At 43.4% G+C, this 20,876-nt stretch overlaps 2 protein-coding genes and 1 long non-coding RNA gene across 4 annotated transcripts in view; 1 reads left to right on the forward strand and 2 right to left on the reverse strand.

Moving 5' to 3' along the window:
• Nucleotides 1–2,672: 2,672 nt before the first annotated feature.
• On the reverse strand, nucleotides 2,673–6,500 carry LOC311025052 (uncharacterized protein). Its single transcript, XM_084027733.1, has 5 exons — nucleotides 5,613–6,500; nucleotides 5,076–5,243; nucleotides 4,799–4,977; nucleotides 4,447–4,687; nucleotides 2,673–4,205 (listed from the first exon to the last, which is right to left on the reverse strand). The coding sequence occupies exons 1-5, from the start codon at nucleotides 6,240–6,242 to the stop codon at nucleotides 3,672–3,674; spliced, it is 1,752 nt and encodes a 583-aa protein (XP_083883859.1). The 5' UTR covers nucleotides 6,243–6,500; the 3' UTR covers nucleotides 2,673–3,671.
• LOC311025255 overlaps nucleotides 2,673–20,876 on the reverse strand; it is a 131,786-nt gene continuing 113,582 nt past the window's right edge. The window contains exon 2 of the long non-coding RNA XR_014598366.1: nucleotides 2,673–3,156. This is a non-coding gene — a long non-coding RNA (uncharacterized lncRNA). The remainder of the gene's footprint in view (nucleotides 3,157–20,876) is intronic.
• On the forward strand, nucleotides 7,181–16,684 carry kctd6a (potassium channel tetramerization domain containing 6a). Of its 2 annotated transcripts, XM_084028014.1 has the most exons (6): nucleotides 7,203–7,305; nucleotides 9,092–9,196; nucleotides 13,547–13,717; nucleotides 14,755–15,007; nucleotides 15,642–15,800; nucleotides 16,029–16,684. In XM_084028014.1, exons 2-6 carry the CDS (start codon nucleotides 9,171–9,173, stop codon nucleotides 16,137–16,139), a joined length of 720 nt encoding a protein of 239 aa, XP_083884140.1. In that variant the 5' UTR covers nucleotides 7,203–7,305; nucleotides 9,092–9,170; the 3' UTR covers nucleotides 16,140–16,684. The 2 variants fall into 2 exon arrangements, with proteins under 2 accessions (XP_083884141.1, XP_083884140.1); XM_084028015.1 differs by lacking the exon at nucleotides 9,092–9,196 and having other exon boundaries at nucleotides 7,181–7,305; nucleotides 13,548–13,717.

Below are 20,876 nucleotides of genomic sequence, written 5' to 3' on the forward strand. Positions count from 1 at the left end.
ATTACAAAGGGCAATGCGTTGACAACAAAACAACTTGAAGGATGATTAATGAAATCAAAATCCTCATCTTATGGAGGTCTCGATTCAAAATTATACGGAAAATCAAAGTGGAAAATCAGATCGCAGGCTGATCCAACTTTTGTGGAGATGTTCAAATGGTCCTCAGAAGTGCGTGTGGCCTCCATGTGGCTGTATGCACTTCTTACAACGCCTGGGCATGCTCCTGATGAGACGAGGGATGGTCTCCTGAGGGATCTCCTCCAAGACCAGGACCAGAGCAGCAGTCAACTCCTGGACAGTCTGTGGTGCCACATGGTGTTGGTGGATGGAACGAGACACGATGTCCCAGATGTGCTCAATAGGATTCAGGTCTTGGGAACGGGCAGGCCAGTCCATAACATCAATGCCTTCATCATGCAGGAACTGCTGACACACTCCAGCCACATGAGGCCTAGCATTGTCATGCATTAGGAGGAACCCAGGGCCAACTGCACCAGCATATGGTCTCACAATGGATGATGTTGCAGGGAGCAGAACGTTCTCCGCGGCGTCGCCAGACCCTGTCACGTCGGTTACATGTGCTCAGGGTGAACCTGCTCTCATCCATGAAGAGCACAGGGCGCCAATGGCCAATCTGCCAATCTCTGTGATCTCTAGCACAGGCCCTATTTGTGGATGTCGGGCCCTCAAACCACCCTCATGGAGTCGATTTGGACCGCTTGAGTTGAAACTTAAACATCAGTGACAGGCTGGAGGTCATTTTGTAGGGCTCTGGCAGTGCTCCTTCTGTTCGGTCCTGCTGTTGGGTTGTTGTCCTTCAGCCCCCCTCCACGTCTCCTGGAATCTCCTCCATGTTCTTGACACTGTGCTGGGGGACACAGCAAACCTTCTTGCCACAGTGTGCATCGATGTGCCATCCTGGATGAGTTGCACTAACTGGGCAACTTCTGTGGGTTGGAGAAACCGCCTCATGCTACCTCTAGTGGTTCAAACACTGCCAAAATTCAAAAAAGGAAAAAAAATCTGCCAGAAAGGCCGAGAACAGAGTGGTCACCACCTGCAGAACCATTCCTTTAGAGCAGAGGTGCCCAACTCCGGTCCTGGAGAGCCACTGTCCTGCATGTTTCAGGTTTCTCCCTGCTCTAACACACCTGATTCTAGTGATGTGCTCATTATCAAGCAACTGAAGCTTGTCAAAGGTTTGAAAATTGTTTGAATCGGGTATGGGTTACCAAACAAAACATTCTTAATAGAAAATCATTATAACGTGAAATAAAAGGCTGGATTCACTCTGAAACCCCCCAAATCACAAGTCCGCTGAAGCCTTAAACACTTTTTATTGGCAAACTTACAGTAAGTTCTGCATCAGACTTTAAAAAAGAACAAATCAAACTATATTACAGAATCTCCTGCTTCAAAAACCTTTGGTTTCTGAGTAGGAGAGAAAAGTTCAGCCGTAGTTTTACAAAGCTGTGGCATTATTCTGTGAACGCAACAAAAGATGATGAAGAATTAACGCTTTATTTCATGGGCTCTTAATTTCCTAATAATGTCCTTTGATTAATTATGTAATCTGGCACCATTTCTGGGAAAAGACATTGTAGATGTTCTCAGTATGTCTCAAAACAAATTTCATTTCTGAGAACCAACTGAACATTTTCACAAAAATGTGTGCCACATTCACCTTCACTGAGAGGAAATCGTGAACAATAAATTAAAGTATTAAAAAGACAAACAAAAAAAGGAAAAAATGAATTCTTAAGACCCAGTTTTGAAGTCTGAAGAACGTCTGAATTCTAAGATCCACCCCCCCCCCCCCTCCCCCCTTCAACATTGCTCTAATGCTGCATTCATGTCATGTTGGAAATACCAGTTGTACAACCTGTGAACAACTAGAACTATTTTCTGAAAGCTCGGATATAATAATAAAACTAGGTACTGAAACCAATATGTGGACGCCTGCCGTTGAGTTATTTTTGGTTATAGTACAATGCCATCAATGGACAGTATTTTTAACCCTCACACGACCAACTCTGTAACCAATCTACCCAACTTCAATCTACCCAAATTCTCCCATGTGACCCCCCTCCTCCGTGACCTCCACTGGCTCCCTGTTGCAGCACGCATCCAATTCAAGACGATGACACTGGCCTTCAGGGCCAACAATGGAACGGCACCCATCTACCTTCAAACACTGGTCAAACCTCATGCCCCGAAGCGAGCACTTCGCTCCTCTACTTCAGCTGGCCGGCTGGTACCACCATCGCTGAAATCAAACAAATGTCGCTCAGCAAAGTCCAGACTCTTCTCTGTTCTGGCGCCTCACAAAAAAACCCTTACCTATAGCACTCTGATCGTAGCACTGTTGCTCTTAAGGTACTACTTTACTCAGATGAGGTTCTATTTTTAGCTCTTACTTTATCAGCAATGATACGTTGTGGTTTCTTTGTTTCCATCTTTTGACAAATGTACTTATTGTAAGTCGCTTTGGACAAAAGTGTCTGCTAAATGACCTTAATGTAAATGTAACCATACAACCAACTGGAGTTGTCAGATGATGATGATAGCCTGATGTGCCGTAAAGGCCTCGGCACGCTTCAAACGAGCACCTCAAAGCCTCCCTTCTGTTCTGACGGGTTCACTGCAGCCGACAAAAAGGAAAGAGAGAAAAATAAAGCAATAAATTCCAGTTTATTTTCTCCGTTGGACATCCGCTCGGCTCGCGATGACCAATTCAAACAAATGCTTTGGTCTCTAAACAGAAACAGGCTCAACAGTTTCGGATATCCAGAGTTCAAACCGTTTTCTGTTCTTCTGAGTTCATAAACTTCACTTCGAGTCCTGCTGATGAAGTCCAAACAGAGAGTTGCAGGATTAAAAAATAGAACACTTTTTTTTAAACTTCCAGGTTACTTCACCTACTATTTAAACATTTACAGGGATGTGTTGGTGGCTGATGGCTTTTTTCCAAGGCATTTTTGAGGGGTTGTTCAGCTTCCCTCGAATGCAAAAAAATTATCCTTTTCTTCCTCTGATCCCGTTCACTCAGTGGTCGTGTTTTTCCTCATCAGATAGTGTCTTGTGGAAAAAAATCCCTGCAGGCAATTTAGTACTAATTATATGGAAGTATTTTGAGATTAAGAAGATAATTAGCCACTTGCTAGTTGTTGCACGTTTTCTTGAAGAATTGCAAATAAAGTTATGGCATCACTTTCATAATGAGTCTTTCTTCTTGTTCCAAATTACCATTTGGACTAGTAAATCACACGTCCAAACAATTAGTACCAAATTATCTCGTAGTCCTGTCCACAAAACCTAAGACTTAAACGTTTTCCAGTAAATTCCAGGAGGCTATAGGACCTGGAAAACAAAATTTTACCAAACTGGAAGCTGCTGCCATCGTCAGGAAGTCTGGGTTTGAACAAGGCGGATAATCGTGTGAGTTGTCGTCTCAGATGTTTTTCTGGGTTTAAATTGTTTAATTTATGCCTCGTCTTCATTTTTTTAATTCATTTTTTTTATTAATGTCAAAATTAAGTTTTAAAGTAAAGCTCTATAGTTTCTGACCACCTGACTATTCCCAGAATAGCTTTCAACACCACCCAGGGAGGAGGGCGGGGCCTCCCTGTCCTGTTCTCTGATTGGAAGTGGGGCCTGTTGAGTAGACAGTCTTAAGGAGCTGATAGGTCGGATCGTCCCACTTCCGAGTGCCCCTTCAGCAGGCCGAGCCTCACCACCACCACCCGCTTCTTCTTCTGTTCAGACCCTTCATCTTCATCCTCCTCCTCCACCACCTCCCCCCTCTCCTTCACCTTTCGTTTCCCTCTCTCCTTCCTCTTCTCCTCCTTCCTCTGCTTCTTTGCCCTCTTCCTCCTCTTCTTTTCCTGCTCTGCCTTTTCCTCAACCACTTCCTCCTCCTCTTCCTCCTCTTGCACGCCGTCCTGTACAGTTTCCGCTTCCATTTCCAACTGCTCCACCCCCATTTCCATTTCCTCCTCTTCTTCCTCCTCCTCTTCTTCCTCCTCCTCCTCTTCCTCTCCTTCCTCCTCTTCCTCCTCCTCTCCTTCCTCCTCCTCTTCTTCCTCCTCCTCCTCCCCCTCTTCTTCCTCCTCCTCTTCGATATCCCCTTCCTCCACATTCGTCATCGATTCTCCTTTTATATGCCCGTCTTTAATCTTCATCCTCTGTCGTCCATTCTCTGTTGACTGACAGCAATGGAGCATAGTGTTAAGAAACGTTCCCTGAGTAAACATTGTATACTTCCCGTCCCTTAGATGTTTATTTTACATGTATTTGCGACTGTTTTGTCCACGTGGTGTTTCTGAGATACTTGCATCTGAAAATGTAGTGTTTGGGCGATAATGTTTCTAAATCCCCACTCTTTATTTACTCATTGTGATGCTCGAATTGTGCAGACTCAAAAATGCGAAGTTGTCAGATACTTACTGCGTTCTTGCCGTTTTGGAGCCTCTGCAGCAGTAACCTGACGGTGTCTTTGTTCTGACACAGTCCCATGGTGTTGAGGGTGTCGAGAGCAGAGCTCGAGCAGCCCTGCAGGCGCAGCTCCGCCCCCAGAGCGGCCTGCAGGAAGTTGTTCTTCCAGACGTTCCTGGTGAAGAGCGGGACGGAGAGCGCCACCACGGTGCGGCGCATCAGCAGTGTCTGGGCTTGGTCCTCCGACATCTGGCTGCCAGACAAACAAACAGAAAAGAAGCTTAACCTTCCTGACCAAGGACCCATGTTGAATCTCCATGGACCATATTGACCCCAATGCCGATGTCTCCTGGCTCGGACTTACTGGCTGCTTTTGGAGAGTGCGTTGATGTTGGGGAACAGTGAGGTGATGCAGGCGGTGACGAGCGGCGCTTTGTCCTGGACCCAGCTAAGACAGCTCTGCCAGGGGAAGGACGCCAACGGCTTCCGGTCCGACACCTTTTGATGGAAAGGATTGTCCACCTGCCGTGTGAGCGCCTTCATCTGCAACGTCACCAGTAAAAATAATCTAGCTACAATTACTTCACGTTATAAGTCCCGATCAATGGGTGCATCAACCAGGAAGAACTTTTTGTCCTCACCTCGTCTTTCAACTGTTTGCTCCAGAACTCCATCATGGGCTTCCGGGCACCTTTGGCAGACCAGAGCATTTTGAAAGCGGCTTTGTAGCAGGACTTGCTCACCAGCAACGCTGCTTTGCTCTTCTTCCCCATCCTGTGGCCTTTCTTCTTCTTGTCCCTCATATTTGACTGCAGTCACCAAATCAAAACATAAAAACTTACTGCATCGCAAGAGATCAGTGGTTTTGCAAATTGTTCATCCCACTGATTACAGATCACAATATTATACTGTAGTATACGTTTTCGTAATTCTGGCTTTAGCTGGACCAATACTAGATGCTTGAGACAGACAAAAAATGTCATGTCACGATTATCCCAACCAAAATAATTGTGATTCACAATATTATCCTGACAATCATCGAAATGTGCTTAAAACTCGTGTTAAATCTCTGTGTCTTTAAGCAATGCATCACCTAGCAATGTGACTCGAGTTTATTAATTGTAAGCTGGAGAGACAATCATCATATCATATCGTGAAAGTAGCAGCACCCCACACACCTGTTTGTTATGAGGCGGTTTAACCCACAGAATCCGCTTCCCGCTCTGCTTGCGTTTGCACTGGCTCCTGATGAGCTGAGCGCAGGCCTCGCACAGGAACGACTTGTCGTGGACTGTGGCGTCCGGGAAGACCCACTGCACGGTATCCGGGACGGTGAAGGTGTACACCGCCCTCCGGTTGAAGCTGCGGCCTTGCCGCTCGAACTCAGACTTGCAGCCGGAGCAGTACCTTTCCTCCAGCCGCTTGGAGGGACGCCGCCGCTCACTTCGCATAGCTGGGGTGGAGTCGGTGGTGGTGGCGGCGGCAGAAGCGAGCTGTGTGGCTTCCGTCTTCTGGGGGTCCTCTTCGGTGTGCAGCGGACAAGACGCCTCCGCATCGTTCGCACCGGTGCAGTCCACCTCCGCTCCCACGGTCGGTTCTGGAAGATCCACCTGCGGGGTCGGCTGCGGTTGTGTCGTAAAACTTCCCCGCGTGGCGACTCTGCCGTCAGTCGCCGGTGTGTTACCCAAGGTTGACGACGCCTCTCCGGGGGTTACGTTGTTCGCCGCGGCGTGGGCATAGTCGTGCTCGGACTGGAGGCCGGCTTCCTCGTCGGTCCCCGCGTTGGTCTTGGTGTTTCCACTCGCCATCGTGAACGGAGACTCTTCCCGTTTTCAGTCGTCAGTCGAGATACGCAGAAAGAAAAATACTCATCGCTGTTCGCGGAGCAGCGAGCTAACGGTTCGAGCTAACACCGGAGCCCGGAAAAAAACAGAACTTCGAGGCGGACGTTTCAAAGTAGAACTCTCCTGCGCGCTTTACGCAACGTGTGTGAAGTTTGTTGAGTAATACAAAGCAACGGAAACCAAATGAATTTTTAGCAGGAACAGATTCTAAAGAAGACGGAAAACAGAGCTGTGACAAACCGGATGTAGCCACTAATAAACATTATGGTTCCCTGTGTTTCTGTTGGCCGACAGGCCGCTGGCGCCCCCAGGTGGCAGGAGGTAGAGACATGTCTCGACTGTGTATATTGAATAGATGGACGAACTATTTTTGAAGCAATTATGCAGCAATTATGCAAGATACTTTTACAATGTGATGAATCTCTTTCTTAAACAGAAAAGGATCCAACTAACTCAATAACTCAACAACCGTCAATATAGTAGTAATGCAGTAGTAAAATATTACACATTCAGTCTATACTTGGTACACAATGAAATCAGATTTCTCCGGACCTGGGTGCTGACAGACACGTCATAATAATTATACACTACAACAAGAGCTATTCTACCTACAACTAAGACAAAAGCAACAGATAACAATATCCAAGAGATGCAACAACACTATACTATTTTAAAGCTGCTTTACAGAATAGTGTGTAATATAATTGTACATTTTTAAAGTAGGCCAGTTACACTGTTAATTATGAATTAACATAGGGTACGTTATAGTATATAATTTCTACAGAAAATGATCTACCGTATCACTTGTACTTACTACTCAGTTAACCACATTCCAGCACTGACACCAACGAGTCTTATTTTGACAGGTCGTACCGGAAGTGCGCTCACATTCGGTGTGTAACTTTGCGGATATGTAACTTGACTAACTGTAACGTTAGCTGATGGACGGAAACGTTAACGTTAGCTAGTTAGGATGTATTTCCCTACACCCGTGTGTCGTTTTTAAGCAGCGGTGGAGCGGTTATCGGTAAGACCGGACGGCCTTTTAAAAAATGTGTATATTTAACCTGTCAAAGTGACGATATAACGTCTTGCGTAGGCATCATGCTAACTAGCTAGCAAGCTAACTGCCGTTAACGGCAGCGAGACCCTCCGATTTATCTTTATTCAAACGGAAGCTAATTATCACACGATAGGTTAAGTGTTTGTGATATACGCCTTCATCTTCACAAATTGTCCCAATTTTTATCAAAATGTATAATGTATCAGTTCATTATATTTTTTTTTATGAATCCGCAGTGTAACGAAACCCCTTAAGTAAATATAGCGTGGTTAAAAAGAAAGTGTAAAGTAGCAGAACATGTAATAATTTAAATAACCTTAAAACTGTATTACAGTACTTGAGTAAATGTACTTACCGGTAGTAACATTAACCACTGAATCTGATATGCGTCGCAGTGTTTTCATTTTACTTCTTTGGATTGTACAGGGCTACCTTAAAAATAGTTAGTGTAAGGGCAGCATTGAAATGTATGACAATTATGGTAAAAAAAAAAGATTAAAAAAAAGGATAAAGTTCAAACGCATGTTTTCCCAACCATCAGTCCAAACCAAAAGATAAAATATTCAGCGAACAAATGCAGAAAATCATCACAACTGACAATTTGGAAATTAATTATCTGTCAGTCAGATAATCAATTATGATAATATCTGATAAACAGTTTCTACTAATGTGTTACTAATGAGGGCTGCAAATAAATAATATTGGAAAAAAAGTTAATTTACATTTTTTTCTGTTCAACTGTTTTGTCTGTAAAATTGTGTGAAAAAGATGGGGTTGATTGGAGTCATATTTCTTAGGAAAGCACTTGCACATCATTTCCAGTTATTGGGGCCAAGTGGGTCCTGAGCCATCCAGAGAACTATTCACATGTTGGATTGGTCTCATGAGAGTCGTTGACCCATCCCGCCACCATGGGTTAGGGTTTGTTATTTAGCATGATAAAAGTCTAATCTTCTCTCTACTTTAGCTCTGGTTTGCTCTTAGTGGTCCACCTTCTTCACCAGCTTATCCTTAACTTTGCCTGCGTGTCGTTTGGTGCTGCAGGGCCCGGGTTTTATGGGTTTGCCAGTGCTTGATTGATGAAAACGGCTGCCTGCTGTTGCTGGAAACCACATTGATGAGAGCAGAGAGTGACTCAAAACAAAGGCAGGAAAACCAAAACAAGTCATAGCTGAAAGAGACTACAAAGCTCTGTGGAGCTGAGGGTAACTGCAGACTAGGGTGAAGTGAGACCTCCGTAGTCAGCTCGACTAGCAGCTTGAGGCTACATAAGCAGATACAAGCAAAACACACATGTCACTGAATAAAGTGTCAGCAGCTGAGTTTCACTGTCAGGAATGTTTGCACCACAGATTTCATGCATTTAAAAAGAAAAATAAATGTCTGATTCTGCTGCATCAGTTTTGGCCCTTTTTTTTAAGGAAAACTATGGCTGACTGGAGAATTGTACTAAATTTGCAACACGATCAGTTGAGAGACTCTGAGCCTTGAACACAGCTGGGTCGATTGAATCCCATCTCATTTAAATTCTGTGCAAGTATCATTAATCAATTCGTCGTCCGTTTTAAATCAGCGGTCGTTTCTGAGGAACACGGTCCGCAGCTCCTCCTCCTGTTTCTCACTGGCAGACGGTTTGTGGACAGATCAGGGACACAAGACTAATCAGCCAGCTGATGTCTGTACCATGGCAACGCAGCATCAGCTGGCCGCTTATCTCCATGGCAACCATCTCATCGTCCTCTTGTTGCAGGTGTTGGTAGAAATGATCTCCTGAACAGTCTGACCCTGAAGAGAAACAACCCAGTCAGCCAGCCAGCCCAGGGCAGCAGATGGAGAATGGAGACCTAAGTCACATGTTGTGTGTGCGTGCGTGCGTGCGTGTGCGTGCAGAGGTCTTTCTTTTGCTGCAGACATTTTTCTGTCTAAACTGTCCCTTGTTCTTCTGGCAGTTCAGCCTACGGCCAGTAGAACAATGACTGTGTTTAAAATTGCATACAAATGTACAACAAACTCAATCAGTATGTACTGCATATTACATATTACTAAAATATTTATTAAATGACATTACCCGCAGACTATTCACACACATGCGAAATGTCTTCCCTGCATCACATGACTGTATCAATCAAGTCGTCACTGGTCCGAGTTACCGCTGAATAAAACTCATTCATCCCAAATGTAAACCAGCATTACATCTTCCTCTCAATATATTGTTTGAAAGCTCTGGCACCCATTCTACTTTTGGAGACTCTAGAAACCACAAGTAACCAAGCATTCTGAGAGTATAGTGCTCTGGTAGTAGGATAGTAGGGTTTTATGAGCTCTTTAAGATATGATGGTTCCTGACCATTAAGAGCTTTGTAGGTGAGGAGAATGATTAGGGCTACGGGGCAAGCTTCCCGAGCACTGGTCCCTGCAGGGGATTTTTTATTTTCTTCTTTCATCTTCCGGACAAATTTCGATTCGCTACTTGTCCTACAACTCAAGGAGTTTAAATATCAAAACGTGCGATTTGATCGGGATCGTTGTGGAATTACTTTTAACAACAGAATACAAATTTTTATAAACTGCGCAAAATTTTGCATTGAAGTGAATGGGACGGGCTGAAAAAAAGAGAGAAAAAGAGCAATCATTGGAGTTTTTCAAAAGTCTTCTGCTCAGGCATACTTTCACCTAGAAACTCCATTTAAACTTTAAACAGTAGACACAAGTCTTGTGTATTGGTGTATTAATCCACGTTTCAATAGGTCATATAGTTTTTGATCAATCACTGTTCAATGACCATGATCATTTTTGGAGAAATTATGAGATTATAATGGTTGTGTATTGCATGGAACTTTCCGTGTCAGAGTGTGTGACATCATCGGTCGGAGTGGGAGAGAACCCCCAAAAAATTCAGATTTTTTCTCCTTACACACTCTTCCCGGCCACAATTTACACTCTACACACATGATATTTTCCAAATTTGTAGACAAACTTGTTCTGTCTCTCACAATATACTGAGATTTACAGATATTGGATAGGCAGCCTCTAAGTGCAGCCACGTCTGTCTTTGCTCCTCATTGACTCTAATACAAAATTTTCTGAGAGAAGCAGAACGGACCCCTGTTTTAAACTTGCAACTCTCTCCAAAATATTTACTGCTGAAACATAATCATATCAAATCGTTCATGAAGTCCTTACAGAGATGATGGTCTCTTTTTTTCTGATAGGAGCTACCATTTTGTCAGAATAAGCCCAAATGTGAGAACAGTGCAGAGGCAGAAAATTGCTCTTTTTCTCCACGTTTCTGTCTGCCTCAGCCTGGGGGGCCTCTATCGTCAATGGCAACCACTTCTAGTTGCCGTGGTAACCTCTGAGCCTCAGGCCAGAGCCACAGTTCATCTACTGACAGTCTCTGTCAAACAATGTCAAAAATGTATGAATGCACTCCTCTACACGCGCGCGCACGCACACACACACACACACACACACACACACACAAACAGTAACGTTATGTGATTACACTTGCAGATAAACACACACTATTGAACTGAGCAGAATCTGTCTATATTCATCAGAGCAGTTATAGGATTCAAGAAATAACAATTTTTATTTTTCATTTTATCAAGTAGGCTATTGAGCTGGCTGTGGTAACCTCTGAGCCTCTGGCCAGAGCCACAGTTAAAGGGATAGTTCAACATTTTGGCAAATTGCCATAATCCCTATAGTCACAGCAGTAGGTTCATTACCTTTATTTGTCGGTGTAAGCTATTTTTAGAACAGCGGCGCGCAGCCGCGAGCTGCTCAGAGCTACGCTACGGAGGCTAATGGGATTTCTTGGTTTCCCTCATCAAACTCATCAAATACACAATCCAACAACTTCAAAACATTTTCGTGGACAAGTTGTGACCTGCACATTCACCACGCTATGCGATAATAATGTAACGTTACGAGATGGAGCATCATAATGTACACACTCCGGCAGTAGCCCCCATGGCCCTTTCAAAATTTCCCCAGAGAAAATGTTCTAGTCTTAAATACAATTTTGTATTTTACAGGGAGCCAGTGCAGAGAAGCTAATACAGGAGAAATGTGATCCCCATTTCTAGTTTTAGTCAGAACACGAGCATTCTGGACCAGCTGGGGAGATTTAAGGGATTTATTGGAACAGCCTGGTAATAAGGAATAGCAATAATCTAGCCTTGAGGTAATAAATGCAGTTTTTTTTAGATCAGAAAATTGAGCTATGCATACGTTTCTAAAAACTTGAAGCTCATGTATCAACAAAAACACATGTTTTCACTCAATTAGAACTTCTAAATCAACCAGGGAATCTAAAAGAGTAACTAAAGACAGGCTACAGTAGATTTTGGCCGATTTATCCCTGATTCACCCCTCCCGACAATCGGAGGTGAAATCCTAATGGTCACTTCCTTCACTGGTTGCAAAATTCCAAGATGGACGACAGCCAAAATGCCAAACTCAAGGCTTCAAAACCATAGCCCACAAACCAATGGGTGACGTCACCATGACTACGTCCAATTCCTATCTACACCGTTTATGGATGTAACCCAATTATAATATATAGGAAAGAAATAATTGAAGTGACCGTTCAAGGGCCAAGTCTTTAAAAGTGCAAAACTGGTACATACAGCTTAGCCAAAGGCCTGTATAAACAGGTTTGTCTTATGCTGATTTTTAAAATAATCTACAGAATTAGTGGACCTAAAGGGAGAGGCCAGAGCCTTCCCAAGTTTAGGTGCTGCAGCCTCAAAAGTTCGATCACCACAAGTCTTAAAGCGGGTTTGTGGGACAGACAGCAATGCAACAAGTTCGACTTGAGAGAGTGAACTGATAAATAAGGGTGACGTAGTTCAGCCACGTATGTGGAAGTCTGAACCTGTAATGCTGTGTTAGTGAGAAGTGGATCCTGTACGCATCAGGGAGCCAGTGAAGAGATCTGAGTATGGGGGTAATATGAAACCGTCTATATGACCAAGTTAGTAGTCTGGCAGTAATATTCTGGATTGCCTGCAAACGATCAAGAGCAGATGTACTGAGAGCAGTCAATGCGAGAAGAGATCCTAGAGGTCCCAGAACGGAGCCTTGCGGGACATCACAACACAGTAGAAGGGTATCAGACGCAGACAGTCACCAGCAGAGATGGGGAAACTTCTTTCAGTGAGATAAGATGAAAACTAGTCTCATGTTCACACAGAAAAATCACTTGCATCAGAAGACATAAGGATATCATTACAAACTCTTAGAGAAGTCATTGCAGTAGAGTGCTGTTTCTGAAAACTTGACTGGGACTTTTCAGAACTGGTAGTTGCCACCTTGTGCTCCACAATTTATGGCATCCTTCATATGCAGGCTAAAATCACCAAGTAATTACACTTTATCCAGTTTCATAATAGAAGTCATTGAACTCAGATTAAGATTTACCTGCTCAACCAGGAGGTAAATAAGTAAAAACACGATAAAACAGCTTTAGCCAAGCCAACTTGAGTCAGGTGAAGTTCAAAAGTATTAAAAGTTCTTTGTAGTAGCGTTTGTAAGAGCCATTTTCAAATATGGTGTGTGAGTGTGTGTGTGTGTGTGTGTGTGTGTGTACACTAATTGTCCACTAGGCGTCACTGTTGTCTTCACCTGTATTTAGATAGGAGCCTTCAGACAGGTAACAGGTGTTGCTAGTCGGAGGAGCTTTAATAATTGTTGACCGCTATTGAATGCAAGGGTGCGCAGCTCATGTTGGTTGTGTGAACCAAATGGACACTAAGGGATTATTACCGGTGAGAAATAAATCAACATAAAAACGCAAAGGACGAAGTTGGACTGTATTTTTTCTAACCAGTTACAGGGAGTGGTGTAACTTCGAAACGAGTGCGTCAGCTAAGTCATTAGCCAGTTTTTTTCTAGCAGCCCCCAGTGGCTTTAAGTTTTAGGCTTAGCCATTACAGTGTTGTTGATGGATTCAGATCCAACTCTTCACATTTTACTGCAAGGTATTTTAATTGTTTATATAGTGTTATAAAGCCAACATTTTTTTTATATATTAAATGAAATATTCTGCTTTTAAAAAACAACATTTTCCCTGCAGTCAAAAGCTGCTTTCTCTCTCGCTTGCTGCTGCACACCCACAAAGCTTCATTCGAAAACCTCAATCGAAGCTTTGAATCGGTCCGGTGTTTGTTGTCTCTGACTGCTGTTTCTGCTCTCACCAGATGGGGGAGCAGGTGACTCTGAATGTGGGCGGCTGTGTGTACAGTACGTCTATGTCCACGCTGCAGCGTTACCCAGAGTCCATGCTGGGAGCCATGTTCGGAGGAGACTTCCCCACCTTCAGGGACGCACAAGGAAACTACTTCATCGACCGAGACGGCCCACTGTTTCGGTGAGTGGCGTACAGCTAGCTGATGCAATGAATCACAATTACCCTTCAGCAAACTCGATGTGTGTTTGTAAATGTTCTGTTTGACTTGTCTGTAGCTTGTAAGCTTGTGACAAGCCTCTTGTTAATTTTTGATTGTTGATATCAAACAATATGCTGTGTGAAGTCCCAAACCAGCAACACATTGATTGTACGTACAAATATTGTCAGGGTTATTGCATCGGAAAATGCTACGTTATGATTAGAATAAAATACCATTCAAATGGTTTGAATATCACCCCATCATCTGGTAGAGAAAACAGTGTTTAGCCACTGATTATAAGCTAACGTTCCCTCGGATGCATCGACACGGAGTGCATCATTTTGAAATGATGAAAAGTGATGTGGGAGGCAAGGGATGTAGAAGTTTTCAGCGAATCACTCTCGTCATATTTTCCTTTCGGTGCCCATGTAAACTTGGACTGTTCTGGATTGTGGGGTTTTTTTTTATATTACGTATTTATTTCACGTATTCGTCAACTGTATCTAAACAGAAAGCTTGCGCGAAGAGCAGACACATGTAGACGCACATAAGCAAACAGACAGAAGGACTGAGATTTCACCACAGAATGTGTCAGAATCGCTTGTTGACCGGTGTATTTCACTTCTGGTGTGACCAACCAGGCTGCTGCTAGAGTGATGACTGAAATGGTGCGGCAGCTCCTGGTGCTTCCGCCTCCATTGGGAAGCCACAGTTAGACACACACACAGAGGGAAAGAGCGACATAGGGAGTGTCAGTTGCCTCTCGTCCTACACTCATTCTTACAGTGAAAGAAAAAGATCAGTCAGATATTCAGCTGCTAGAATACAAACCCCCTGCTGCTGTGTGGTCTGGCAAATTATCCTGTTGAGTTCCCGGTAACGCACAGCTGCCTGTCTTGTTCCCTTTCGGTCATAAATACCACACAAATTCAAGCATGATTTTCTCCCTGTGAATTAAAAAAACAAAAAAAAGAATCCCTAGTCTGGACTGATCCTGTCTCTGTTTCTGCTGTTTCAGCTACATCCTGAACTTCCTGCGGACGTCAGAGCTGACGCTGCCATGCGACTTCAAGGAGACTGAGCTGCTCAGGAAGGAGGCTGACTTCTATCAGATCGAGCCCCTGATCCAGTGCCTGGGAGACCCCAAACCCCTGCTGCCCTACCCCACTGACACTTATGAGGAGGTGGTGGAGCTGTCAAGCACCAGGAAGCTGTCCAAGTACTCCAACCCTGTCGCTGTCATCATCACCCAGCTCACCATCACCACCAAGGTCAGTGGGAACAGAGAGTCTGCTTTAGTGTACATATCTGTAGATATGTCGTGATAGAATATTCTGTGACAAGAAACCTAATTATATGCATTTTTTTTTTTACTTGAGGTCCTCCATTCTGCTTCTTTATCTGTATTTTCATTGTTCATTCACAGAGTCAAACAACTCAGAATGACCACTTACTTTCACTCAATTTGAAACACTTCTTCTCTTTAATGTGGTCTGCTTGTTGCAAATATACAATGCCCTCTGTTAACATCTTACTACGCTTGTAAATATCACTTTGCTACTGAACAAAAGCATTCACACCATCCAAAATAGAGACATAAGAGGTGATTCAGTCCAGGTTCATACATTTATAAATTAGGTAATTTATTGTATAAGGAATTATGTTTGATTAAGTTTTTTTGATAAATGGTGAGGCGGTAACATTTGCAGGTTGAAACTTGTAGTAAATTATTTGAAGTACCATATTATTTTTCTAAGTGGTACTTTGGCAAGGATGTGAACATTTACGTTCACAATGCAGCCGGTTGTCACCATGTACACATGATTCAAAAGCAAGTATGTTGGACCCCTTAGGTGTTGATCCGTCAGTAGTCATGATTCTCTGCTTTTTTGTCTTTATTTATAGATCCATGGAGTGTTGCAGTCCATCTCCAGAAGTTTTACAAAGTGGAGCAAACACATGATGGACACCAGAGACTACCAAGTGTCCTTCACCTTTGGACCATGTGACCACCAACAGGAAGTCAGCCTGCGTGTCCATCTGCTCGACTTCATCTCCAAAGCTGTATGTGACTTTTATCTTCTTTTTTTGTTTAACATCATGTGTAGAAATGGTCTTCCTGCTAGAAAACACTGTTCGGATCAGTCGGAGTACTTAGCTTACTGGCCAACGTTATTGTGAAAAAACACAAGGGCACGTTTCATCGTGTGCACGTGCATTGCATGTGAAAAATCAAAATCAGCATGTGTGTGTGGTGATGTGACTCAGTTTGCCTGTTTCGTTATTTTCCAGGGTTTCACAATACGCAACACGCGTGTTCATCACATGAGCGAACGGGCCAATGAGAACACAGTGGAACATCACTGGACGTTCTGCCGACGAACTCACAAAAATGATGACTGACGAATGAACTGCTGGATGGACTTACTGACAGACTGAAGATGCCACCAGGGTGTCTGCAGACAGAGACGGACAGACGGACAGACTTGTTGGTGTGGGCTTTGTTATTATTTACTAGTATTTTGTATGAGGTGTTGTCATAATGAAGTAATTTTTTTGGAAATTAGGTAATTTCTTTGAAGAATGAGGTCATTTCTGTTGGTCGATTTATTTTTATTTATTTATTTATTTTCTCAGCACAAGGCGAGGTTGCTGGAAGGCTAGCCCGTTAGCCACATGTAGTATATTATCGGGAGATGTTTTGAGGTCACGTGTTCAACTATCAGATATAGCTGCAATGTTCGAGTAAAAGAATGACCACTGTGTACGGGATCTGGCAAATCAAATGTGTTCTACATCAATGACCAAGTATTCATTTAAATTGTAAGTAAAACATAATCTGTACATTATATGTAAAATAATGATCTCAGGAACCATTAGTCTAATCCCACCATTCTCACAGACACGGGACAAGGTTTGACATTAAAAGTTTAGGACAATGCACACAATCCTCGTTCTGCGTTATATATTCAAATTATTTGAAGCTGATATGAGGCTCGTTGGCGGCTAATTTTTGGGTTAATCTTTTTTTCCCCCCAACCTCCGACACCCACATTGCAACTCACATCTCGGAATGTCTGGCATACATCTCCACCTGGACAACTGCGCATCTCTTCAAGATTAATCTGCATGAAACCAAACTCTTCTTCATCCCGGGGAAAGACTGCCGTCGCATGGACCTGTCGGTCACTGTCGAGGACATCACAGTATTGCCTTTGTAATCCCCAACGACCAACTATCCTACACCACCAACATCACTGGCCCGATCCTGCAGATTTGCCCTCGCAGGATCCGATCTTTCCTCACAAAGGATGCAACGCAACGCCTGGTCCAAGCACTGGTCATCTCCCGCCTTGACTACTGCAACTCTCTCCTGGCTGGACTCCCGGCCTCGGCGACTAAACCATTGCAGCGTATCCGGAACGCTGCAGCACGCCTTGTCTTCAATCTACCCAAATTCTCCCATGTGACTCCCCTCCTCCGTGAACTCCACTGGCTCCCTGTGGCAGCCCGCACTGGCACTGGCACTGGCCTTCAAGGCCACCAATGGAACAGCACCCATCTACCTCCAAACACTGGTGAAACCACATACCCCGATGCGAGCACTTTGCTCCTCTACTTCATCTGAAATCAAACAAATGTCGCTCAGCAAAGTCTTGATTCTTCTCTGTTCTCGCGCCTCAGTGGTGGAACGAACTCCCGACCAATGTCAGGCAGCAGAGTCATTTGCCATTGTTGTGGAAAAATGAATCTGCCCAATAAAGATCAACAACCAGGATCAGCTTTTTCTCCGAGGTTTATTCCACTAAGTATATCAGAAGAAAGTACTGTTCACCCCTGCCTTCTGATGCAAAGGTTCAGAATCAGCAGGAACGACCCCGAGTCTAACAACAATCTCCCTTTTAAGGAGGAGGAACCATGGACAAAGGACGGATCATGTCCTATCTTACAAAGACAAGATGTACAGGCAAGGTCAAGATTTACAGAACACAGTGACACATTGACACAATTATCTTATGTCAATGTGACACTCATGTTCATATCATCTACAAACAGGCATTCATTTTCGTCATAGCATAACAGTCAAAAGAGGAGATGCGGATCGACGTCTGGCCTGACAAATATTCTGATTATAAATTACAAACATCCAAAATTCCCATTACACCATCTTCCGAAAAAGACTCAAGACTCACCTGTTCAGACTTCACCTCGACACTGCATGGCATGACCCACTTCCATCCATCCATCTATCCATCCATCCATTGTCTACTGCTTATCCTGTATTCAGGGTCGCGGGGGGGCTGGAGCCGATCCCAGCTGTCATTGGGCGAAGGCAGGGTACACCCTGGACAGGATGACCCACTTCCACCCCACAAAAATGCACTTCTATGTTCTCACCTATAGCACTTTGAGCATAGCACTGTTGGTATCCTTGCTGAACACCTACCACCTACTCAGATGAGGACACTTGTTTCTATTTTTTAGAAACATCTGCAATAATATGTTTTGGTTTCTTTCTTTCGACAAATGTACTTATTGTAAGTCGCTTTGGACAAAAGCGTCAGATAAATGCCCTAAATGATCATGTAAATGTAATATTTGTATGACGTGTGTTGCTTTTGAAACCTAATGAAGTAATTTTTTTGGGGACTTGTGAAGTAATCATTTTTGGAAAGTGTCATCATTTCAGATCAACAGAAGACACACATTCAGAAACAAACCAGGCAGAATCAAACAAAACACAATCTGGATAACAAAAAGCTTGTAGCTAGGAAACAAAATGTGAGGAAGCAGGCAGCAGCAAGACAAAGGAAATATAACCAAATTAAGGAGAAACCGGTAAGACAAGAGGAAGATGGGCAGGATGACACATGAGTGACAAAAGCAGACAAGCTGACAAAGAAACAAGCAAACGGAATAAATACCATGGAGAGCAGGGTGATAACACACAGGTGGAACAACTCGGAGCAGAGCAGATGAGCATAAAGGTGAAAGCAAACAGGTGAGCGTGAACTCAAAATAAAACGGGAAACTAAACAAACAACCAGAGACCATGGCAAGAAAGTGGGGACGTTTTTGGGAGAATTAGGTCATTTATGGAAAGCGTAGAAAATGATTTGGTAGATTTTGAAAATAAGTCATTTTTTGGAATGTGAAGTCATGTTTGGAGAGTTTGGTCATATTTGGAACAAATGTCTTTTTTGGAGGGGGGGGGGATATTTTGGGGAAATGAAAACGGTGTTTGAAAGTGAAGATTTTTTTTTAAAAACTGGCTTTTTTGTAAATTAATTGTGTGTGTGTGTGTGTGTGGGGGGGGGGGGGGTAAGTGATTACACTATTTTTTGGAGAATAAACACATTTTTGAAAAGTGAGGTCATAGTGGAAAATGAAGCCATTTTTTAAAAATTACTGTACTGTTAAAATTGTGGAAAGTGAAGTCACTTTTTTGGAAAACCCTATTATCATTGCATAGGGACAGTTGGACAGACTTGAATGTGAGCCACGTGTCCAAGTCAGAAGGCGAAGCAACAACGAGTCTTTGGAAAGCTGCAGCTGGAAGGGCAATATTTCCCGCTACCACGCCTCTGAAGTCTTTTCATGTTCTAATGGGTAAAAAGCTTTGTGACAAACTCAGAGTGATATAAGATGTATGGGACATGTGGGTCCGGCAGTTAGCTTTTAGTTGCAATCCATGCCCTCACATGACTGGATGAACATAGGGTTGCATGTCATGGCCACTGTCTCTTCAGATATTAAAGACCAGTGCCTGGAATATGTATGTGTACTCTTGGAACCCCCTGGGGAATAGAATCAGGGCATGAGGGCTTCTCCCTACTGACATAGTCGGGTTGGCTCCGTTAGCTGCAAGCCGCCGACTCAGCCGTCGTCATGTCACTGAGAGGCAACAGAAATGCTGCCAATGTTGTAGTAAGCACAAGAAACACAAGGAGCTGTGTTGGTGTTTTGTTGTTGCTACAGTTAAAGGTGTGAAGATGAAATACGAGGAAGCCCAGTTTGAGGAATCCATCCTTGAGTTTGATGATTTATCAGTTGGCAAATGACTGTTCATCAAACTGCACAGAATCTGGCTTTTTCGCAATATCACATTACAAATTAATAGACTGTGAATGCGAGTAACTCGTGTAAATATTGATGTAGCCCAACATAAAAAATTACAAATTAAAGTACAGAAGTACAAATTCATATTTTTATTGACCAAGCTGAACTTCCTCCCACCTTTATGATATTACCAGAGCCTCTGTGTCAGCTGTCTCTTTTAAATTGGATGAGGAGGCAGTGTATTGTTAACGCAGTGACTTTGTTCGTTCAAACGCAGCCTCTGTCATTTACTTGTCAGCTTGTTGTTTAGAGAGGCGGAGTCACATCACTCCGGTGTTCCCCATTGGACCTTATTTTGGAAAAAAAAATATGTAGGGGAGTCAGGGGCGAGAGAAAAATATATTTTATTCACTTGATTTAAAAGACTATTTTGCATGTCAATAACTTGTCAGATTGCCCTGGTTTTGTCATTGTAAGGGTTTAAGTATGTTGGGCTCAGGCCTGATCTAGACCAAAATAAATACAAGCAGAACAGTGGGTGGTTCTACTTCCAAACCGGATCCAATCAAAAGGCTGCCTCGCGGGGGTGCCACAATCACACCCCTGCATTCACACTAACATGGCACCTTCACTCCTTTTGAATGGGACGACTCTTGTTACAGCAGGTATCCTGACAGAGAGACTCCGGAAAAAACACGCCGCTGTCAACTACAACATCAAAGACAAATGGGGGCTGCCTCAGTGCTTCCAGATCCTCTGTATCCCAAATATATACAATTATGGCATCACAACACTGTCAACTGTGTCCACTATAAACAAAGGAAGCATGGTCTCAGGACAGATGATACAAATAAGTCTCTTGAATACATTTCAATGAAGATGTAACTAGGCAATAAACTTGAATTCTCCATTTAATCCTGTGTTGGTGCATCTCTCACTCTTTTCAAGCAATGTGCCACTTTTTGAAGCTTGGGAACATACAATCTGACTCTTAGTCAGATACTTAAGTAAAAGTAGCAATACAACACAATGTACGAAGTACGACATGAACAACAATATGGGAAGTGCAAACAATATGAA

The sequence above is a fragment of the Eutrigla gurnardus genome, assembly GCF_963514095.1.
Source record: "Eutrigla gurnardus genome assembly, chromosome: 2".
NCBI lineage: Eukaryota > Metazoa > Chordata > Actinopteri > Perciformes > Triglidae > Eutrigla > Eutrigla gurnardus.